Genomic DNA, 24,957 nt, shown 5'->3' with positions numbered 1-24,957 from the left:
GCCAAGCAAGTGATTATCAGCTTCCCGACCCTCAGCTGATTGAAGCTGCAGGCAAGCCAAGTACTAAAATGAAAGTGAAACTAAAGCTGCAATGAGATAAATTGCTGGGAGGCAGAGGCAGAATTTTATTTTCTTGTGCTTGATAAAGTTGCTAAAACTGGATGCAGAGGGGTAAGTCATTAACTATAAATGTCTGTAGAATGTTCAAATGATTAGACTTATTTTTAAAAGACTGCTTTATTATTGTTCAAGACAACTTAGCAAAATGAAGTTTTTTTAAATATATGCTTGATCTGAAGAGGCCCAGTGCTATTATATTTTCTTTTAAATAGCAGCGAATAACTATACTTCCAGAACGCCATATCAATTTTAACAGTATCTGTACAAGTATAGTCTGAAATGTAACAGCATCCTGTTTAATATTAAGATAAGGCAGCTGAGTTTAACCCTGACTTAGTCATGTTTGGAGTAGATCTACTGAAATAATTGGGAGGAGTTAGTATGATTGCATTTAAGAAAAGTTTCTGACATTAAGATACTGCCATAATGTACATTTCTCCAATTCTTTGCTAAGCCTATGGGTCAGGCACACATGCACAGAAATATACAGCAAACAATGTATATCATCTATGCTGTTTGCTATTTGCCAAATTGCTGGGAAGCAGAGGCCTTTTCCCCTTGTTTTCCTTCTCCCAAAATATGCTGTGTCTTATACTCCGGTGCATCTGAATAATACAGTATGTTTTAAATGCAATACAGTGAAGCCTTCAGACATTATTCAATTTAGACTTTTTTACAAGACAAGAAATGAAAAAGATCCAGCAATTAACCAATGTAAATTTTCAATTAAATCTCCATACTAGCTGCCTAGTCATTTTCTCATATTCCATGAAACATTCATATATCAATCAGAAAACTCTGGGTCTTGTTTGGTCAAAGAAAATCTGAAATGAAAATCTTTACTTTTGCACTGTTTAGATGCCAGCTGAACCTAAAAATTCTTTCTCTCAGGAAGGAAACCACAACCTAACTTTAAATGATTTTAATTTATGTAAGATAATCTCCACTAAATCAAGTTCTATTCCTGATGACTTCAAAATCTTCTCCATGTATGGTTTTTTTGGTAACAATAAAAAAGCAGATTGTCCTTGACTTCTGCAAGGGTTTTTTTTAATTGTGCAAAGTGGCCTACAGTTCTTGGCTTTGATCCAAAGTATAAACTAGGTTTTACACTTCTTAGTTTTTTGGGATCAACCAAGATTGGAAAAAAATGGCCAGAATCCTAAATAATTAATTTTCCTGTGTGTGTGTGTGTGTGTGTGTGTGTGTGTGTGTGTGTAATTATGATCTTGAACTTCAGCAAGTGCTTAGGGCAAAGGAAGCTTAATTATTAGGAATCCTAGCTAACTAGATAGATACTTATCATTTTCTTATATATATGTTTCCGGGCATCTAAAAGCAGAGAAGGAAGAATGACAACATTAATATGTTACTAATATTTCTCTCAAAAACAAGTTTCTCCAAAAGCCTTTATAGGCAGATTCTGCTTAACAACTATTCATTCAGTGACTACTCAAAATAATTAGAATGCTGATCAAAGGGTAGTACAACATTATGGCAGCTGCAGCCTTCCCCTGCTCCCCATAGTCACTTGACTGAAATCTGCACTCTAGGTAATGTACTCACACTTATAATAGCTGCCAAGTGCCCCATGATTATATTTGCCCAGAAAGTCAATGAAGGAAATGACAGAGACGGTTGCAAATCACTGCTGCTTGGTTCCTGCAGTCTGATTGAAAAAGTTCCATTGAAGTCATTTTGGAAAGGACCTTTTTGAACCAACCTCTGGCTTAAAAAACAGAAGAGCTGCTTCCAGATTAATTTTACCCAACTCAGGATAGAATATCTCCACCAAGCAGCCCTGTTGCTCTCAAAGATGCTGGCTGAAAAGTTCATGGCGTAAGCTAAGAGGAATTTTATCATAGGACGATTGCAGCATGGGGCATTCGGAATTAGTACTGCAAGTGCCCCATATTAAAATTGAACCTGGGTTTCATCATGTAGTTTTTCAGCTATCATCTTAGGGAGTGGTGTGGCTGCCTTTAAGATTGATTTTGTTTTTAAATCCAGCCATATGCAACCATTCTACGCACAGAGGAGAGGAAAACTCCAGTGCTGAGCTGGAAAAAAGCTGGGATCCCAAAAAACTGAGCTTCTTTTCTCCAGCCCAGGCTGCAATTCCCTTTTGCCCAGAGGTACAAAGAGCCTCAAAAACATCATGAAACAAATGTCAGTTTTATGATGTTTGGAAAATCTTTCTACCTTCAGAAACATTTTGTTGGCTAAATTTCCACACTACAGCTATGTCGTAGCAGCAGAAGGTAAGAGAAAATAAGTGAACCCTCATGGAGTGCTGTATCATGCACTGGTAGCCCTAAATAGTTGTGACCTACTGCCCCATGGCAGGTTTCCATATGCCACAGATGCTAGGCCTCTCAGGGCCTCCCACTCTGAGGCATCCCATACAGTAACTGAAGAACTGCAATGAGGGAACTGGGATTGTGGTCACTGAACAAAGCGGTCCCATAGACATTTTGCTTAACAGCTAGAATGACGACCCAAATTCCAGGCTTAATTGTACCCAAAGAATATCTACCCAGTAAAATGAAGTCAATGTAAGTAGACTACATATATAATTTGTAAATCAAACTATCCTGGCTTCAGATCAGCTGTTACTTCCTTTAAAGGGAAAGAATTGTAAAAAACAACTGCAAAAATTGGGATAAACAGCTATTGAAATGTTTATTGAAGTCTAACTGCATATTTTTGAACGTATAGAACATTAATAAATATTTGTTTTAAGACACTGAAAGCTAATTAGCATAAGTAATTTATTCAGTCTTTTAACTGCATTAATCTTTCTTATTTGCCATTATTATACAATTTTTATACAGCAATCAGGTGAATAGTTATATGACTAGAGACTTTTATCCAAACACTGTATTTAGCCTGAAGAATCAACACGCCCATACAAATTCATACTGCAGAATTCACTTACCGTATTTTAAATATAGAAAACATAAATATTCATGATGTAAATTATATAAAATTGAAAACTGAACCCTGTACAGTTGTACATTGATACTCAACTGCTTTGAAACTCATTGAATTTTGTACTCAACACATTTTGATAAGGAATTTTTGTCCTGGTACTCATTGTTTGTTTGGTACTCAATGTACAAGCTAGAATTTATTGGGGTTGGCTGCCTTGTGACTCACCACATTATCCCTTAGGGGAAAAATTGTTTGGTACTCACCATGTTTGGTACTCTTTGTACTTCCCAGATCCAATTAACTATGAGTATCAAGGTACCACTGGGGGGAAGGCGGGAGGAGCGTCTGCATATATATGTGACATGTAACATCTAGCATTAATGCTTATTGAGATAACAATAATCTAGTTCCAAGCAATGAGTAAATTTTTAAAAAATAAATTGTTCATAAGTGGTAACTTATCAACTTATCCAGAATAATATTCATGAACTCCAAATCAAGCATAAATTGTCATACAAATGTATGCTTGGTTTGCAGCTTCTTTATAATCCTTCTTCCCATTGAATTACATTTTTCTTCCCTTTGTAAATTAGGACTCAGAACTGTAGCTGTCTCTAGCATATGGAAATTGACCCCTGAAGGTTCATTGTAACAAGCAATTACTCATGATGTCACTAAAGCTTACAGAATGCAGAATACTCTGAAACTGTGATGTAGAGATGTGTGTAATATGTCCCAATGTTAAAGTCAGTTTTTTCCTTCTAGATCTGGGTGGTACTAGGACACAATTCTAAAAAATTCTGATTTGTGGAAAAAATAATATTCCTACCATATTCCAAATATTTTCACATTTTCACAACACCTGAACTAAGTATTCAAGACAATATCTTCTATTCCACGATTCTTGTATATTAGTGAACAGAATTGCTACATTCTAACAATATAAAATATAACTTAGTTTTAAAAACTTGTTATAATTCTGGAATTATTGTGTATGACATTATTACAGTATGATTAAAGTAGGTCCACTGGAGTGTACTATTTTCACTGATAATTTTGTATAAGCATTCTCAGAAATAAGTGAATTCCATAAGACTTATTCAAGATAGATAATTTCAAGTTGCAAAATAAGATCCCCAAATTTAAATAGTCTCGAATGAAACTTGAAACTATTGAGGAATATATACATATACATACATACATACATACATACATACATACATACATACATACAGGCTTGGGGCTTTTAGATCTTCCCCCTGACCAATTAATGTTTTCAGTATGATTGTTGAATGATTGGTTTGATAGGTTTTCTTTTAATTGAATTTAACTGCATTAATCTTATTCATATTATTGTTCTGTTTTTGTACTTCTTGTGAGCCGGCCCGAGTCCTCGGAGAGGGGCGGCATACAAATCCAATTAAATAAATAAATATATTCTACACATATTCCTTGATATTTGGCAGAGTATCAGAATATCATTTTAATGGCAGAAGCATGTTCTTCTTCTTCTTTTTTGGGTGGTGGTGGTGGTGGTGTGCTATTAAGAACAACAAAAAAGTCTTCCAGACATTTACCATATTGTAAAAGCAACTGCTAGACTCCTAAAGAATCTCAGACAGCTAAAATCAAGTTTCAGATCAACTTAATAGTGAAAATTCTTACAAAAACTATTACAATGTTTTGTTAGCACAAGCCATAGATTTCAACATTAGAAGGAATTAAGCTAATTTCTATGATTCAATGCAGAGCAGATGTTTTAATTGTATATGACATATGATCTTCTGCAAGAAAAATAAATATAATTTTCTGAGGTTTTTATTATTTTAAATGTAATTGCAGGCAACAGGTGTACCAAATATAGGTAACATAAAAGATCATCCATTAGGTGCTCAATTAATAATCCCTTTTCTAACCAAAAATATATGGAATAAAATGGCCACTGTTTACTAGTAACTGGTTTTGGAGAAACAAATTTGTCTAATTTCTAAAGATCCATCAGGTAATATTTATTTCTACATACTTTAAATCATGCTTATAAATAACATGGATCAAGACATAACACCACCAGGCCTCATCTCTATGTGTAACACATTATAAGAAAGTAGATGAATAATCCTACGAAATCAGGGAATGTTTTTTGAAGTAGAACTTTCCCATTTGTCAGACACAGAAATTAAAACTCTGAAATCTTCAGGATGAGATAAATTGTATTAACTCCCTGCTAAAACGATCAGAAAAGTTGAAGTCTTTTTCTAGGCAATAAACTAAAGAAACATATACAGAGCATCTAACTGTAGGTACTGCTAGTTAAGATGAGAGTTAAGATGAGAATCTGAAACACCTCCAAAAGCACAACAGATAGAGCACAACCCCATCAATAGCACCCCATATACATCTTTGGGAGAATAGAGGAGCTTTCACACTTTCGGACACCAAAGAAAAAGGGAACTCGCAAGCTTAGAGTAGCCACCTCAATCAACTTCCTTCCACTTCCACGCGGAATAAAAAGAACACCTGGAAAGAAAATATCTCTCAAACTATTTACATGGAACAACGGTTTCTACACCCACTTCCCTTCATCTTACTACCAAGCAAGGATCCCGCCCGCTTTTCTTTCTCTCTCTCTCTCTCTCCCTGACAATTCCTCCTATGCCTTAGGGCCATCCTCCGCCCCCGCCAGGGAAGGGAGTGTCAAGGAAGGCGGCAGCAACCACCAGGGTCTGCTCCTCCCCCGTCCTTCGCTCGACCGGATCTTTCTTCTTCAACCGGAGCTGCAAAGCAGCCGAAAACCCACAGGGCCTCACCTCAGAGTGCAAAATAGGAACGCAGCCTGCTTCTTTTTCGTACTCATTTAGAGGCGCCGCCATCTTGGTGCGAACGCACTGCCTGCTGCATGCCGGGTAACGCGCTCCCTCACGACCTCTCTCTCTCTCTCTCGTTCTCCTCTCTCTCTTTCTCTCTCAGTGCGGGCGGGGAGGGGTGGGCAGCGCCAGCCCGGCTGGAAGTGTTGGGGGGAGGAAGGCGAGCCGCGGATTGGATAAAAACGACTGAAATCGGAGCCCCTTTGCAGCCAGCGCAAAATTCCCAGGCTTCTTCTGCGGAGCGTACGGCATCTTTGTATTTGCGCACAGAAATGCTTTTATCTTGATGGATGGAGTACTGTACTAGGAAGTTGGGGGAGAGGGAAAGAGATAGATAGATACGGTAGATAATCATCCGGGCCAAACTCGGGTTATCCTTCCCTATCTATCAGATCGGGCCGTTTTCCCCAACTCCTCAGGACGGGAACAGGACTCAGTATGCAGGACACTGACGGATTTGAGAGTTATCTTATTTGTTTGTATGTGTTGTCAAACACGTAATGGATAGTACATATAAGTATAAACATGATTTGAATACATGACCTGACATATATGCATGGCATGAATACGTACAAAAAAAAAGGTACATTAGGACAGGGACGATAGGCACGCTTATGCACGCCCCTTACACACCTTACAAATATGGGTTCAATCTCGAAAGGGATTTAAAAGTGAGTTAGGATGAGTTAGATATTGAAATGTGAGTTAGGTGAGTTAGGCTGAAAAGTGAGTTAGGATGCTTTGGATGCAAGCGACCCGAACTCATACTCTGGCTGTGTTCACATAACCCAGTATGAATTGTGAAAGCCAAAATTCATAGGGTTTGCATTATAAATAAAGCTATAAACTATACTTCTCAAACTATGTTTTCTGGATGCACAAAACTTGTGCATCCAGAAATTAGGACCCTGCATTTTAATCTAGTTTTACATTGTTTTGCTCTTTTTGTATATCATTGGAGGGGTGAAGAGCTGGATTTAAAGTATAATTTATGCAGGGCTAGGGAAAGTACTGCTCCAATATTAATAATTTGTTAATTTTCAGTATGACAATTTTTCAGAAGGTTTCTTAAAATATAGTCAATAAATCAGATTTATTACCCCAATGCTGATATTATGCTTTGATGATTTAGTAATGGGACTGCTAATCAAAGCAGGGTCATGGAAGATGCCTCATCCCAGTCAAAAGGGAGGGGAGAACTGAGAGGCCTGAAGGCAGCTCAGAGACTCCTAGACTTGCAAAAGATGTTAGAGACAGAATAATAAATATGTCTAGTACTATGGAAGGCAAGTATTGATAGATTATAGGTAAATTGTTATATTAACTGTCTACATAAACTGAGGAAGAAAGAAAGACAGGTTAAGTTCCTGCTTTTAGATGTTAGAAGTAGCCCTATAGTTCCAATTTGTTCTCTTTTCAACCCGATATAGAATTGCATACAAATTGACAGAGGTGTCAAACTCACGGTGTAATGGTGGTGTCATGTGACATATTAGGACTTTCACTTCCGTCACTAAATAGCATGGACGTGGCAGAGCATAACCCATCCAGCCCGCGGGCTGGGAGTTTGACAGCCCTGATGTAAAGGGAGCTTGGTATATCTTGATTGTTTCTTCTTGTCTTCTGATACAGAATGGGATCATATTTGGTGTACAGTACTATAATGTGAGAAGCCAACAAAAGAAATATTAAATTAAAAAATGAGCCAGGTCCATTGGGCAACAACAGTGAAAACTATTTTAAAACAAAATCTCCCAAAACATCCTATAGGAGAGTCTGTTAGGAAACAACTTGAAATGCCTCTAACTAATCCATTCTAAATCCCATCTCTCTTCCTGAATCTGTAATGGGAAAGGATGATAATATTCAGAATCATAGGGCTGGAAGGGTTCTTGGAGGTCTTTTAGTCTAACCTCCTCCCAAGGCAGGAGTCCTTATACCATCCTGGATAAAAGGTTTCTAATTGTCCAAATGTCAAGTGGTTTGGGTGAAAAAACATACTCTGTGTTTTCACTCCAATTAATTATTACAGAAAAATGTAAAGGGCTTAGAATTCAGTCCATTTTTTCAGGTGCTGCAGAAAGGGGGGGAACCACCTCATCAGTGCGAGAGAGGCACTTTAGCAGCAGCACAGAATGTTATTGTTCTATTGTATGCCCTTCTTGCTTCCTTCCTTGTTATCTGGCCAACAGTAATGCTATTACGGTATTACGGATTGGAAAGAATTCCAGTGTCTGAGCTCTGTGTGCTTTCCCTGTCTTTTTCTTTCCAACCAAACATGATGTGGGAAATCAATTTTATTTATTAATAAAAGGAGATTAGTACTTTTAAAGGAGAACCAGTCTCTGTATGGCTGTCTATAGCAAGATTGCTCCTAAAATAGGAATGAGAATATTGAGGGGCAAAAGAAAGATAAGTTTGAAACCAGGCCGGGGGGGGGGGGATCCCTTAATGCATAGCTGTGTGAGAGACAGTTGGGCAGCAGCTCAGCAACCAATCCCATATTGGGTTCAGAGAAACTATCCTAATAATACAGCTGTTAAAAATAGCTGTATAATGATATCTACATATATCATGGCATTGGTATTGTTCTCTTTCCTCTTTATTAATAATTAATAAAAATAATAATCCTATTTTCAAGCGAGCGAGACAGACAGACAGACAGATAAAGATATGAATGCAAAATATAGCTACGGAGAAATGTAATGAACTGAATTTCTGTAAACTAGAATTCGGCTTTCTTTGTCATCTGTTTTGAATTTTTCTTTTTACTACTTACATATTCTCTTTATAAAATTGTTTACAAATACTGTACTTCAAAATCTGATTCTTTTATTTTTATTATCTGTACATTTGGCAACAATCTTCCTTTCATTGGGAATTGGTCATCTTTGGGCATATTGGGTTAGGGTTACAAATCACAATTGACTGATTTACAGCACACAAATGGCTTGTTAGAAAAAAAATAGAACACAATCTTTATCTCATATCATGACTGTTTTGTGAATGGTTACTATATCTAGGATGTTTGCATCTCCTCTTTTCATCTCTTTTTATATTACTTCTCCTAGCCTGACCCAAAATATTATTTTTCCAGAAAGCAATTTTAGTAACCTAAAACCTGTACAAAAGAAAATTATATTACAAAATAAAGTGCCACAATATTTTTGTTGGATTTCCATCAATTTGGGGAGATTAAGATCTAAAAAGTGGCTTGTTTCAACAACCACATAGTAGAAATTATCAAAGGTCTTCGTCACGGCTGATTGGATCTCTTCTATAGACAAAAAATGTGCCTTGCCACAATGCGCTACGAGTCCACGAGTTCGTGGCCAAACACCAGATGCCAACGCTGACCCCCCCACCCCCATAGTTCTGAGGTCACCCCAACAGACTTCTTTTTGTTCCCAGCCCTGAAAAGAACCCATTTTTCATCCATAGATGAGATCCAATCAGCCGTGACAAAAACTTTGCGAGAGGTCCCCAAAGACACCTTCCAGGGTGCATACCGGTCATGGCAGAGTCGCTGAAAAAAATGTGTAGAGGCCCAAGGACAGTACTTTGAAAAATTTTAAGTGTTTGTGCAAATCTGTTCAATAAACTAGTTAAAAATAATAATTGCATTACTTTTGGAATGCACCCTGTATTTCCTCCAGTTCATAACCCACTACTCTCATTAGGGTAATCTTAATTTAACTCCTCCAAAAATCCAAATACCAAAATTAATACAAATGAACAATGAAAACAATACAAGGAAAAGCGTGGAAAAGAATTTACTATAACAATGTATAAGCAAAAGGTTCTAAATTCAGTCTACATCTCCCTCAACCTCAGAGCTTGGAAAATCTTGAATTAGAGGATCATTAAAAAGCTGTTGGGCAGATAAGTACTGGTTTGCCAGGGAAGTAATCCTAGCTTAAAGTTGAGGATACAACATAATAAAGGGAGACCCTCGTTGGCATCAGAAGCAAGAGCCTGCTTAACAGCATCCAAGCATAAAGCCCAGCTCATGCCTCATCCTTTTGACATGATATGTGAATTTAATCTTAACCTGAGATCTTAATTGGGAAGATAATGTTGCATGCTAAAAATTATTTAAATTTTTAAAGATATTTTTGGGGGGAGGTATTCTGTATTTTTTCAATTAACTTCTATTTAGATTTAGAGATTTGGTTTCATTGGTAAAAAGACAGAACATCTCATGAAATCTTCCTGGGATATAGCGTTTTACATCTGTACAGCTATCTATTATGTTCTTAGGATGTTCACATCATTTTTTTTTTCATTTTATATCAGGGCATTGACAGAAATATCTCAGGTGATTTTAAAATTTTCTAACATCAAGTTTGAAATTCTTTGCAGAAAAGCTGGAGTGAGGAGTTTCAACTTATCACTATTATAATTACCATATTTACTGTGGTTCAGTTTCTGTCAGAATCAGAACATGGAATTCTGCTCTGAAATTTAGTTGGGACAATGAAAATAAGAAGGCTAGGCAAAACTAGAACAGTAAGAAAAAAATAATTTATAAATTGGACATGTATTGAGTAAGCTAATAGATAATAGGAAGCTAAGCATATTCACAAAATACAGTGAAATAAAAGTTTTTTTCAGCTCATGAATGGACCTTTGAGTCCTTTTGAAAATATAAGGAAGAGCATGTGAAATAATTTCACTAGAATTCAGAAGGACATTGGAGGTAATAAGCTACAATTTGTCTAATTCTGAATATAGTAATTATTATTTTTAAAACTCAGAATCAGAACTCACTGTGAGCTAAATACAGAAGCAGCTAGTAAAAGATGGAGTTGCTTGTTTTTATCACAAGGAGAAGGGGAATTAAATGAATATAAATTATTACCCCAAATTACTAAAGGGGAATCAGAATTGATATTAATTTTAGCTACACAGAATGCATATTGCAGAAAAAACCCCGATTCTCTTACTGAATTTGTCAGCTCTACTTCAATTTCTGTTTCTCCAGGATCATTGCTACATAAAAGGGTTTTTTCGGTCCTTGAGCTATTCCATCAAGCCATTGACAGAAACATTTTTTTGAATAAACAAAAAGAATGGAAAGATATAATCAGTGTTCACAAAAATCTATTTATTACGGCCACAACACTGTGAGGAGGAAATTGGACTATTGTGCTCTTTGAAAATATTTCCATAAAAGTTACAGTAGTCTATCTGCGTTGGAAGGGAACATGGAAATAGCTATATAAAGAATTGTAGATGCCAGGCCTTCTGGAAATTACGTATTTGACAAAGGACATGGCTTCTTTCAAAACTTCTAACATTTTATTTTGATTTGATTACAGTGGGATATAAGTTTATTTAATAACTATACTTAAATAAAATAAATTACATAAATGTAGCTCAATCCCCATTGAAATCTCAGCATCTTACAGGGTATACAATATACAAAAAGTAACAGATCCACAATATGATTAAAAGGAGTAAGAATACCTTAAGAACAACTTAATGTTTTTAACATTAGTTTTTTTAAACAGCATTGTGTTCTTTAATGTTCTTTAAGATCAATGTACTGTAATGTTCTTAAAATGAAGAATAAAAAGAGCAGTACCATTTTTACTGCAGAAAATTAGGGCATTTTAACTGTGCATTCTCCCCCACTTGCCAGAAGTGTGCTATTATCAGCAGTTTCTCCATAGAAGTTCTAAGGGATAAGTGCTTCTGACTGGAGCAAATGGTGCTGCAGATACTCAGGTATCAATCCACAAAGGACTTTATAAATCAATATCAGAATATTAATTCTATCCAGAAATCAAATGGCAATTTGTACAGGCCCTGCAGAAACTGTTGTGTGCCCCCAACCATTGAAGGCAGCAAGTATGTGGGCCATTGCATTCTGGAGTAGTTACGGTTTCTGAATAGTCTTTTTAAGTGCAGCCTCATGTAGAACAGAAAGGAAGTCTAAACCTGCCTGTCTAATAGCAGCTGGTGATTTTAGCATAATATTGCATCGTGTTTGTGTGTGTCTGTGTGTCTGTGTGCATGCATGTGTGTTCAGTACAGAGAGAACTACTTCTGCATTTTGCACATTTCAACTATCGTGAAAAATAAATCTTCCTGAGGTTAAAGATGTATAAGAAAACACAAATCTCTAACAGATTTTTATAAATGTATTTGTGTATGTCCTTTATCCTGGTGTTTCATGACCTCTTAGCAGTGTTCAATACCATTGACCCGGTATTCTTCTGCAACGACTGGGGGGATTGGGAGTGGGAGGAACCCCCTTGTGGTGGTTCTCCTCCTATCTTTCCAGTCAGTCGCAGCCAGTGTTAGTGGGAGGACAGAGGTTGACCCCTCCTTTGCAGGGTGCCGCAGGGCTCGGTCCTCTCTCTTCTCCTTTTCAATATCTACATGAAACCACTGGGTGAGATCATCCAACGGTATGGGATGATGAGGTACCAGCAGTATGCTGATGATACTTAGATGTACATTTCTATCCTGCATCAATTCAGTGAAGTGGTAGATGTGATGTGCTGGTGCCTGGAAGCTGTAAGGGTCTGGATAGGAATCAACAGGCTCAAGCTCAACTGAGTGGCTCTGGGTTTTGCCTCCCAAAGACCATACCATCTGTCCGTCATTAATATCTGTCTATTTATGGGATTGCCTGCTATCCCTTACTTCCCAGCAGCAAATAAGGGTCCAGAGAATTGGCCTTCTCCAGGTCCCGTCTGCCAACAATGTTGGTTGGTGGGACCATGGGGAAGATCCTTCCCTTTGCAAACAACCAAAATCAGAAGCATCTCATTTTGATTTTTCTAATATTCTCTTCACAGTCTAGATAATCCTTTCTACGTTGCATAATACGACTGGAAGTTGTATGCACCAAGTTGCTATCTTTTGAAAATTAAACTAATGACTGCAATGATTTTCAGAGATTCCTTGTGCTGTAAATTCACAGTTTTAACAAATTTTCCAAACATAAAAGTGTATTCTAGAAATGTAGAATAGCAATTTGCCAATATAAATTCAAATTTAAAGTTCAAATACATATGCATATCAATTTCTACCAAGCTTTAGTTTTCCTCATTCTCTTTGCTAGCATTGTGGAATTTTTAAGAAATACGATTATCGTATTTTTCAGAGTATAAGACGCACCGGAATATAAGATGCACCTTAATTTTGGGGGAGGAAAATAGGGAAAATAATCTGCTTACCAGGTATTCATCTGGCTAGCATCCTTAGTCTGATCAGCTTCAGCACATTATTTTATCCCCTGGTTAAGGGCTTAAAAAAATTATTTTGAGAGAGTAACAATGAAAGCGCTTGAAAGCCAGTAAGAGCTGGGAAGAAACAGTCTGAGCAAGTAGAGCAATGGAAAAAACCCTGCAAAGACTTAGGGATTAGAAAAAATTCTTTAAGGAGAGTAACAATGAAAGAGCTTGGGTACATTAATAGCACCTGTTGTACATACTCTTGATCAGTTGGAGGATGATGAAGATATTGAGGACTCAGATTCAGATAGTGTTTATGAAGTAGTGGGGGCTCCGGGGTTACAGGTAGTAGAACAGGTGGGAGGCCAGCCACAGGATGGGGCTATGAGTTCAGGATCTAGCGAGGGAGAATCAGATGCATGCTGGGTTAATGCTAAATTCAGAAGAATTCAGAAACATAGAGAGCAAAGGTCTGGAAGAAGATATTAAGGAGAGGAATGGGTTAAATATTTTAGTGAGGTAATTGGCATGTTAGGGGGCTAGTGGAGAAGAAGGGTGGAGTTTCTACATTGCCAAACAGAAATATGGAGGGGGGTTTTCGCCACGCTAACATAATCCAAAGTATTTTGTATTGTATTTAGTCAGAGTGGCTGTTTTTTATAGTTATGTAGTTAGGTAATAAATCTTGTCTAAGTTAAGCAGGAAAAAGAATGTGAGGAATGCGGCTAGAAGAGAGATAATGGACCGATTGATGTCGGAAATGTGTTGAAGTACAAGAGAGCAGAGAAATAAATGGAATTGCTTTATTCATTAAATGATGCATTTAATGAGAGTTATTGTAATTACTTCTACCAGAAACCAGAACAGCACCTGGTTAGGGATGGAAAGAAATATCTGGAACAACTAATGCAATGAAAAAACCCGTACAAAGACAGGATACAGAATACATTCTTGGCAGAGAGTAACAATGAAAGCACTTGCAAGCTGGTAAAAGCTGGGAACATCATTAGCAGCTGGTTAGGGCAGGAAAGAAACTTACTCAGAGCAAGTTAATGTAATGAAAAAAACCCTGCAAAGACTTAGTGCTTGGAAAACATTCTTTGAAGAGAGAAATAATGAACGAGCCTGCAAGATATGAGCTGGGAAGATCATTAGCAGCTAGTTAGGGCTGAAAAAAAGCTACATTCAGAGTATAAGACACATCCTAATTATCAGCCTCTTTTAGGGAGGAATAAGGTGCGTCTTATACACCGAAAATACTGTAATTTATTTTCAAATTTCAGAAGTTCTGTATATATAAAAATACAGGCAGAGCAGCAACAGTTCTTCTCCCTAAAGGCGAGAAAGAAAGGGGCCAATTGCAGGCCCGCTTTCCTTCCCGTCCCTTGGCTATCCACCTCTCTTCGCCACTGCCAGACGCTCAGCAGCAGACCGCAGTGAGTGGATGGGAGATTCAGGAGCTTCCCCCTCCAGTGCCGAGAAACAAAGAAAAGGGAAAGAGAAGGGAAAAAGAAGGCGGGAAAGAGAAGTGGAGAGGAAGGAAGGAGGGAAGGGAGGGAGGGAGGGAAGGGAGGGAGGGAGGGGGAGAAAGAGAGAGAAAGTGAGGGAGGGAGGAAGAGAGATAGCAAGAGAGAGAGTGAGAGAGAGCAAGGGAAATTGAGAGAGAGAAAGAAAGAAAGAGAGAGAGAAAGAAAGAAAGCAAGAGAGAGACAGAGAAAGAGAGTGAGTGAGAGAGAAAGCAAGCAAGAGAGAGACAGAGAAAAGGAGAGGAAGGAAGGAGGGAGGGAAGGAAGGAAGGAGAAATTGAGGGAAAGGGAAGGAAGGAAGGAAGGAAGAAGAAATGAATGGAGGGAGGGAGGGAGGAAGGAAGGACTTTTTTAGGGGGGTGTAAATTGTTTAAAATTTTTCTCTCAACATACATTCAAATAATGCAGTGTACCATCTAATTTTCCATGAATAAAATGCGGTATTTTGTTAGTAACTAATATCAATCATCAAAAAAGTTGCAAAAGTTTTTTTTCTAATGTTGTAATCCAGGTACATACTATTCTTTTAATTAAATTCCCTCCTTAATGTTCCTTCAAAAAGTACAACACCAATTATATTTCTAACTTATTAACCATTATGCCAAAGTGCTTCCTTCTTTCTTTATACATTTTTCAATAAACCAAGAAAACCTTGTATAGCCAATCAGATGTTAACAAAAGAAAATTAAAAACAAAACATAAACATATATGAATTTCAGACGTCTCCCCCCCCCTCTAAATAGTACGTTCCCATTTTGTTTTTTACCCTGCTGTTCTGTTCGGGTCGTATGTGACCCGAAGCCAAGTTTGAGTCCCTGTAAAAAATTTTCCCTGCATATCTGAAACTTGAAATTTCATGAGTTTTCATCATTTCAGGGGTTCTCTCTATGAGAATTTTTTTTTGGGGGGGGGGAGGTTTCTTTCTTGCTGAAAAAAAAACAACTCCCTAATGTTATGTTCCCGGGTCTATTTGACCCGGACTGCAAATTGATCATTGTAGGTACTTATATTTGGTCTTTTTGAAAGCTTTTTTCACCTGGAAACATGTTTGAACATTTCTGCACACAATGGAATGAAAATTGAACTGAAAAAATTAATCCTTATTGGTTTATTTTGCACATAAATGTGCCTCCCCCCCGTTTTTGTGAAAGTTTTTTTCAATTTATGGATAGTTTTGCTTGCAAAATGCAGTCTGTTTTACTGCAGTTGGTGTGGGAATGGTACCTTGAACATTTCTGAATATAAGAAAAATATAAAGGAACTGAAAAAAATGATTCTTACTGGTTTTTTAACATCAGAAATAAGCCCCCCCCCCCCTCGGCTGCTTGCAACCATTTTCACTTTTTTTTTTTAATGCTCCAAATCCGAAATATTCTTTAAAATCTTAGGCATCCATTTACTCAATTTAACAATGCTGATCATCAAAAAATATTTTTGGGGTGGTGGCTAATTGTTTTCTGGGCAAAAAAAAATCATAACTTCGAATCTGTTTCTGTTCGTATATGACCGGACCAAAAATATTTTTTTTAGGTACTTGAATTTGATCTTTTTGAAAACTTTTTCAACTGGAAAACTAGTTTGAACATTTATGAACATAATGATATGAAAATTGAACTGGAAAAATTGAGACTTATATTTTTATTTTGATCAAAAAGCCCCTCCCCCCATCCTTTCTGAATTTCGTGTCAATTTCTATTTTTTAAGGCTACAAATCCCTAAGGAATTTTCCCCCAAAAGGTTTGATATACTAAATTGAACATTTCTGAATATAAGAAAAATATAAATGAACTGAAAAAAATGGTTCTTATTGGTTTATTTTTGCCACAAAAGGGACCCCCCCCCAGCCTTGCTGTGTGCCATTATTGTCACTGTTTATACATATTTGTCTAGAAATATTTGGAATATCCTTTTGAAAATCAACCACATTGTAGCCAGATAACTAATTTTATGAAAGAAATCCATTTTACTAAAAAAAGTATGTAAGTTTGAAATTAACAGCATAATTTTTATATAAATTAAAATAACTTTATATGCAAGATAAACCAATATGCATCAATTTTTCCACTTCAATTTTCATATCATTATGTTCAGAAATGTTCAAGCTACAAATCCCACACCAACTTTAGCAAAATTGAATGTATTCTGCTAGCAAAACTATCCATAAAGTGAAGACTATGTCACAGAAACGGGGGGAGGCACATTTATGTGCAAAATAAACCAATAAGGATTAATTTTCTCAGTTCAATTTTCATATCATTGTGTGCAGAAATGTTCAAGCTACCAATCCCACACCAACTTTAGTAAAATAGACTGCATTTTGCAAGCAAAACTATCCATAAATTGAAAAAAACTTTCACAAAAACGGGGGGGGAGGCACATTTATGTGCAAAATAAACCAATAAGGATTAATTTTTTCAGTTCAATTTTCATTCCATTGTGTGCAGAAATGTTCAAACATGTTTCCAGGTGAAAAAAGCTTTCAAAAAGACCAAATATAAGTACCTAAAATGATCAATTTGCAGTCCGGGTCAAATAGACCCGGGAACATAATATTAGGAAGTTTTTTCGAACAGAACAGCAGAGTTAAAACAAGGTATGTGCAGTGTGCATAAGGATTTGTTCATAGTTTTTTTTAATAATCCGGCCCTCCAACAGTCCGAGGGACAGTGAACTGGCCCCGTGTAAAATGTTTGGGGACCCGCGCTGTAGATGATGGTCTGCTGTTATATGTTGCATGTCACAAGGCCTAATAAACATATCCTTCACCAAAATGGTAATAATTATTACTATGAAAACTTTAAAATGAATTATGTAGGAGTGGAAACAACCCTTCCCAAAACTGAACACTTCAAATGAAAATTAGTGCAATTAGAAATAGAAAGCAAGGGTAATATTGATGTAACTACGATAAAAATGGCCAAAATAAAGTCAAAATAGTTTTAAAAAGTTAAAATAGGCAAGAATATCCATTCTAAAGTTCAAATCTCCAGGACCAGATCAATTACATCATGTGATCTTGGAACCACTGGATATTCATAAGCATGCATAAGTGCACCAGTATGCCTACTATCACTGTCCAAATGTTCCCTTGTGTTTGTACCCATCTTATGTATTCAAATAATGTTATACTTATGTATATTATCAAATGTGTACTTGACAAAATAAATAAATAAAATATCTTTCAAAGGTATTGGAGCACCGGAGAATTATCAGAAGACTGGAAGAGTTAATATGGTTTCCATCCATACCTTAATGTACATACACACTTTAATATAGACTTTAATCTTTCTATGGATGACTATACCTTAACAATAATACTTTTGACAATAGTTTCATATGTGGGTGTTATGCAGACGTTGCATTATATGACTGGGTTATTTCTCCCTGTTGAGTGTTCCATTCCAAAATGATTGCAAATCACATAAGATTAAAGTTTTTTGGGGTAAGATGCCTGGAGATGGGCAAGAGCAAAATTGTAGTTTGTTCCACCATGGAGGCTGATGGATTCCATTTATTCTTGAATCAACTTGTATTTTGTTTTGTGATGTCGGGTATGTACCTGTCTCAGTGAGTTCACATCTATGCTTGTAATGCATTGCTTTTGGCACAATTCTAATTGGGTGGTTTAAATACTTAGATTGTAAATGTTATTTATAATTAGAAGGTTAGCACTGCATCAGCAAAAATGTAAAATAAAGCCCAAATTTTCATGCTGGAGAAATGTAGGTGCATAATATACCCCAATCTTCAGGTAGACTGATACTGATGTAGGAGATGTTTGTGATCAACTTCTTTAGTTAAAGTGTTAAAGCACGTGCTAACTAACTGTTGATTCTAACAATGGATGTATCAGGCAAGAACAGAGATGAAATTATTAAGATGGAACAGTTCTGGCTGAGGCTAATTCATGTCTCACTTATAAGCGCCTCTAATAGGCTGCTAATAGGGTAGTCAGGTTGCCAAAAGGGTAGGCCAACTAGGCCAGGGATAGCAAACCTTTTTTTACTTGGGTGCCAAAAGCACCGAGTCTACGGAGAGGGGCGGCATACAAATCTAATTAATAATAATAATAATAATAATAATAATAATAATAATAATAATAATAATGTGCTCACACACTATTGCACACGTGAGTGTCCGCACCCAAAATTCAATGCCTTCCTGCCCATGCGCATGTGATCCACCTATGCTGCCCTGTCCCCTATGCATGCTTGCACAATCCCCACGCTAACCCATTTCCTGACTTCGGGTGGGCTCAGTAGGCCCATTTCTTTGCCCTCCCCAGGCTCAAGAGGTTTTCCTGGAGTCTAAAGAGGGCTAAAATGGTGAAAACACCCCTCCAGAACCTCTGTGCAAGGCGAAAATCTGCTGGCCAGTGCACACATGCGCACTGGAACTGAGAGGGCAACGGCTCAGATGCTGGCAGATATGGCTTTGCGTGCCATCTCTGGCACATGTGCCATAGGTTCGCCATCACTGAACTAGGGCCTCAAGAACATGGTTTGCTATGGCTTAATATTTTATGTGAACAAAATTATTTATAGTTAAGTATGTTATGCAAATCAACTAATTATCAAAAAAATATTATTTATGCCAATTAGTTTCCTTCAATATGTAAATTAAGGTAATAGCTGAAATCGTTTTACCACACATGCACAGCAAAAATTAAACCATAGTATGGCTGATCTAGTCAGGTACAAGTGGTAGGAGATAGTTCTCACAGCTAAGGAATCTCAACTTCGAGTTCTAAGTAAGGTAAATGGAAAATATTGAATTGAGTCAGCAAATGCTGGATCAAGAAAGTTGTATTAATAATTCTCTAAGAACTCATAGTTAACAGCTTCCTAAATAAAGGGAAATTGCAGATGTGCTGTTTATTATGATGGTGAGACAATTAGATGCAAATCTTTTCATATTTCTTAAAGAGGGAATCTCATATTTGCTACATATTTGTCTTTTTGGTAGAATTCTTTTGTCTATAGTCCTACTTAGATAGCTGTATAATAGCATATTTAAACATGAACTGTGGTTTGTTGGGACAAGGTCAATGAACATTATTGTAAAAGTATTTTGACATACCACTATTCTGAATACATTATTGCTAATCCTGAAAATATTATTAGCGGTAACAGATACTATAGCAACAAAAATGCTAATTCGAAAGACTTTACTATATTACTAAATTAAACTTTTTTTTTCTTTTACGCTAACATGAGAAGTAATTGGAAGATACTTGGCATCTTAAATGCAACACATTTTTCTTTTAAAGCCTAACAAAAATGCTTTTTATTCATGTACAATAGCCTCTTGAGGCTATCTTAAAAGGTGTAAATGGAGAAGCATTAAAGTAACATACAAAATGCCTCTGCACACATTTTTAAAACAAGCAGCTTGGATGTTTTAATTTTAGTTCTGCTAATCAGTGTTATAAACTGTTCCAATCATAGCAATCCATTGCAAAATTATAATTAACAGCATTAGAACTTAAACATTCTATCAAATCATTCATTCAACTTGTAACTCAATCCCAGATGCTCATTTAAAAACTTTTTAGTTTAGCTGTGTGCAGCTAAAGAGAAGAGTTAAAAAATAGATGTATAGCTAACACAAGTGAATGCAACAAAGGAATAAATATTTGGTTTATTTATTTATTTTGTCAAATATGTACAAGATAGCAGGTATAATCATAAACAAAGTAAATACTGTATAGATAAATGGAAACAGTAAGACAATGATGGTAGGCATGCTGGTGCGCTTATGCACGTCCCCTTTATGGGCCTCTTAGGAATTGGGTGAGGTCAAAGGTAGACAGTCTGACCTTGAAGCTGTGAGGGTTTGATGCTGTAACAACAGTCGATGTTGACCACTCTGTTGCTAAAGTGGTATTTTCTGCAAATGGAGTTAGGAGTGGTTTACCTTGAGTTTGTATTGATTGTTTGCCTACCTATTATTGTGGTTGGTGCACCATATCAAATCAAACATCTTTCCAAGAAGTATATTTAAAGACATAGAACACACACTAAATTATTTTTCCCTTCTGTCAGCAATTAGCTAATCTGAGGTACTCTTGTTTCAAGTAACTAAATGTTCTATTTTTTGTAAACTTTCTGTAATAATTTAAGGTTCCAAATGAGTTTCAAAGTCTTGGGAAAGGCTAGATCCATATGTATATACCAGTAAGGTAAAATGTGACTGCATTTTAGTATATTACACATTCAAATAACCATAACATTGATTATCCTTTGTCTAATTAATATTTCAGAACCCACACTTGTCCGACAGATAGTTTTGTTATTACCATATATTTTGTTGGGGACAATAAATTGCTTAGAGAGGGTTGTAAAGCATTGTGAAGCAGTATATAAGTAAATGCTATTAAGATAGTCGAACATTTGCTATTTCAAGTACTTATTGATAGTAAACAAAGAAATAACAGTGTTTATATACATAATACAGTACTAGTAAGAGAGAAACATCAGGACAGGGGACAGAAGGCACGGTGGTACACTTATGTATGCATATGTGTGTGTGTGTGTGTGTATATATATATTCTGTGTGTATGTATATATACTGTATATATATATGTATATATGACGGTCTTGGTATATTCGGGTTTCTTCCTGTGTAGGATTTGGAAATTTCTGGCGACGTTTCGATGAGGTCCCACTCATCATCTTCAGTCTGGTGTTTCTGTCCTTGTTCTCAGGCGAACACTGCGAGACCTGAGCTGCCTTCCTTCTATAAATACTGGTGGCTGGGTGTGGTTTGATGGCTCAGCAATTGCCTGCTGTGTAGAAACTTCCTGGTGAGTCAGAGGGGTAACAATTGGGGTCGTTGATGTAGCTGAGGTATGCTGATTAGTCAATGGTTGTAGACTAGGCGTGATGTCCTGAGTACACGCCTAGTCTACAACCATTGACTAATCAGCATACCTCAGCTACATCAACGACCCCAATTGTTACCCCTCTGACTCACCAGGAAGTTTCTACACAGCAGGCAATTGCTGAGCCATCAAACCACACCCAGCCACCAGTATTTATAGAAGGAAGGCAGCTCAGGTCTCGCAGTGTTCGCCTGAGAACAAGGACAGAAACACCAGCCTGAAGATGATGAGTGGGACCTCATCGAAACGTCGCCAGAAATTTCCAAATCCTACACGGGAAGAAACCCGAATATACCAAGACCGTCATACCTGTACCCATGAAAATCTACGAAAACAAATATGTACATATATATATACTGCTAAAAAAAAGGTGAATGCTTAAACAACACAATATAACTCCAAGTAAATCAAACTTCTGTGGAATCAAAATGTCCATTTAGGAAGTGACACTGATTGACAATCAATTTTACATGCTGTTGTGCACATTCAACTTTGTACAGAACAAAGTATTCAATGAAAATACAGTATTCATTCAGATCTAGGATGTGTTATTTGAGTGTTCCCTTTACATATACATATACATATACATATACATATACATCATATACATATACATATGTATATGTATATGTATATATGTGTGTGTAGATTGTTCTGAGTTCGGGTTTTGCCCTGTGTAATATTTTGCATGTCTATGCGACGTTTCGGTGAAATCACATTCACCATCATCAGGCTGAAGTTCCAAGCTTCGTGCTGTTGTAAAATGGAATGTTTGCAACTGTCATTTCTTCCTAGTATATAGTGTGGGGGTGGAGATTTGGTTTGAATGTAGCAAATAGATTGGGTGATTATGTTTTAGTGATCTGATTGGTTGGTGTAATCATAATTATTAGAAGGATTGACATGGTGATTTTTATGAAGTGTTTTTTGTTTAAGGCTGGTTTTCAAATTTCAAAATTCCAAAATCATAATTATTAGAAGGATTGACATGGTGATTTTTATGAAGTGTTTTTTTTGTTTAAGGCTGGTTTCCAAATTTCTGGTAGGCGGGACGTGTCATCTCTTTTATTTATGCAAAGGGGGCTCCTCTCAATTTCTATGGCTTCCAGAGCAATTCTTCTATATAAATTCTCTGTTTTGTGAAGTAATTTAGTTTTTTCAAAGTCAATTTCGTGCCCTGTTTTTTTAATGTGCTGGACAAGGGAGGAAGTCTTTTATTCTTTTTTAACTGCATTCACATGTTCTGCAATGCGTTGGCTCACTCTTCGGTTGGTTTGTCCAATGTATGTGGCTGCACATGTTTTGCAAGGGATTTCATAGATTCCTTGGTATTCCAATTGGATTTTATCTTTGGGGCTCCTTAGGATATTAGATATTTTTTGGTTAGTGCAAAATGAAGTTTTGATGTTATGTTTGTGCAGAATTTTACTAATTTTGTCTGTGGTGCCCTTGATGTAAGGGAGGATGGTGGTACCATTGTCCTGTTCTTGATCTTGTTTTTTGGGGGGTGTCTCTTTTTTGATTAAGTTTGTGATTGTTTTCCCTTCGAATCCATTAGAAATTAATACATCTTTGAGTTTGTTCAATTCAGTTTTTAAGTGCTCATGGTCAGCTAAGCGTTTGGTTCTGGTGATGAGAGTTTTGGCCACTGAGGTGATCTGTGCGGGGTGGTGGTGTGAGTGTGCATTTAGATAACGGTTGGTATGGGTTTTCTTTTGGTAGATAGTGTGTCCTAGGCTGCCATTGGGTTTTTTATAGACCAGTACATCTAGAAAGGGAAGTTGATCATTGATTTCTGTTTCCATAGTAAACTGTATTTTGGGGTGTAGGCTGTTAAGATGTGTGAGGAAATTGTCTAGTTTTTCCTTACCATGTGGCCAAATTACAAAGGTATCATCAACATATCTCAGCCAGAGTTTAGGTTTGTATTTGGATTGCTCTAATGCATTATTTTCGAAATATTCCATATAGAGGTTGGCGATGACCGGTGAGAGAGGTGATCCCATGGGGGCTCCCTCTATCTGTTTATATCTTTGTTCGTTATAGATGAAGTATGTATTGGTCAGGCAGTGGTTGGTAAGGTCTAGGATATATTTGGGGGGTTTGTGTTTGTCCTGGATAGCTGTCAAGGCTTCTTTAATAGGTATTTGTGTGAAAAGGGACACGACATCAAAACTCACAAGTAGGTCATCGGGTTGTAGGTTTTGTTTTTTAATTATTTGTGTAAAGTGGAATGAATTTTGAACATATGAGGTAATCGTTTCTGTATATGGTTGAAGGTATTTGGCTAAAAATTTGGCAAGGTTTTGTAGAGGGGAGCCTGTAGAACTGACTATTGGCCTGAGAGGTATTCCTTAGAACAATCTACATACATATACCCGTGAAAATTTACGAAAACAAATATATATATATATATATAATCTCTCACATGTTTTTTGACATTAAAAACATATATATATATATGTGTGTGTGTGTGTGACATGTTCTTTTTGCTGAATTTGAAAATTAAGGGAGAGTAGGATAGATCTATTTTGGCCTTATTTTGGCCTCATCAGCTAGCCACTGGGACTTGTAAGGCAGAGAATTATCCTCTAGGCTACAGTATCCAATCCCTTCAGCTCTGCACCAGGGAAGGGTTACACACACACACACATATATACACACATACATACATACACACACACAAACATACATACATTATATATCTCTCTCTATATATCTATATCTATATCTACACACACATACACATACACATTGCGGTGGCACTGCACAACCTCTTCTGAAACACTACGTTCATCTAAAAAACGAAATAACCGTTGACTTAGGGAAAGATGCAAAACCGCTCGACAGACTAAACTCACTACAGCTGAGCGAGGCAGAGAAGGCCTTCCGCTCAGGGCTCCGCAGAAGCAGAGGGCGGCATTTCCCAGCTGTTACTTCAGTCACGTGACTTTCTAGAAGGGCGTGGTTGGGTATGAAAGACCACCCTTTTCCAGCACTGAACTCGCGGTGTCCGCGAGCGGGAGACGAGGGCTAGTTGTGGCGGCCGTTGATGAGAGAATCAAGCGGCGACGTCCTGAGCAGTAACGGCAGCGAGCGAGGGAGAAGGCGAGAAGTGCTGCGTGCGCGCCAGATAGACGTGGTGTGGGGGGACGCGTGCTCGGTTTCTCAGCCGCAAGGGACAAAGAGCAAGCATCCCGACACGCGCCAACGGGATCCTCTCGACTTACAAAAGCTTTGCCCGTTTCTCAAGCATCTGGGCGCTGTGGCCCTGCCCCTTTCCGGAGCCGGAGGGTCCGGAACCGGTGGATCACTCCTCCCTCTTGCCTCTGGACCCCTAGAAAGAGAGGTAAGGGGGCGGGACGGAGGGAAGCGTAGCACCAATCTCGTGTCGTTACTCAGAAGGCGAAGTGCTGCCCCACCAAGCTGCGTCGCAGCCCGGT

General features: G+C 37.4%; 2 protein-coding genes across 6 annotated transcripts in view; one reads left to right on the top strand and one right to left on the bottom strand.

Annotated features, from left to right (window-relative positions):
• The window catches only part of ZDHHC17 (zinc finger DHHC-type palmitoyltransferase 17), a 61,514-nt gene extending 55,555 nt beyond the window's left edge, over positions 1-5,959 (bottom strand). For all 3 annotated transcript variants that reach the window (XM_070755752.1, XM_070755753.1, XM_070755754.1), the window contains exon 1: positions 5,862-5,959. In XM_070755752.1, the coding sequence (XP_070611853.1) occupies positions 5,862-5,924 (63 nt within the window). In that variant the 5' untranslated portion in view covers positions 5,925-5,959. The remainder of the gene's footprint in view (positions 1-5,861) is intronic.
• OSBPL8 (oxysterol binding protein like 8) overlaps positions 5,903-24,957 on the top strand; it is a 135,400-nt gene continuing 116,345 nt past the window's right edge. For 2 of the 3 annotated variants that reach the window (XM_070755749.1, XM_070755748.1), the window contains exon 1: positions 24,455-24,863. In XM_070755749.1, the coding sequence (XP_070611850.1) occupies positions 24,567-24,863 (297 nt within the window). In that variant the 5' untranslated portion in view covers positions 24,455-24,566. Of the gene's footprint in view, positions 5,958-24,454; positions 24,864-24,957 lie in introns of those variants that run through there. The other variant, XM_070755750.1, reaches the window with a different exon arrangement.

The sequence above is a fragment of the Erythrolamprus reginae genome, chromosome 6 (genome assembly GCF_031021105.1).
Source record: "Erythrolamprus reginae isolate rEryReg1 chromosome 6, rEryReg1.hap1, whole genome shotgun sequence".
NCBI lineage: Eukaryota > Metazoa > Chordata > Lepidosauria > Squamata > Dipsadidae > Erythrolamprus > Erythrolamprus reginae.
This window is presented reverse-complemented; position numbering and strand designations above follow the sequence as displayed.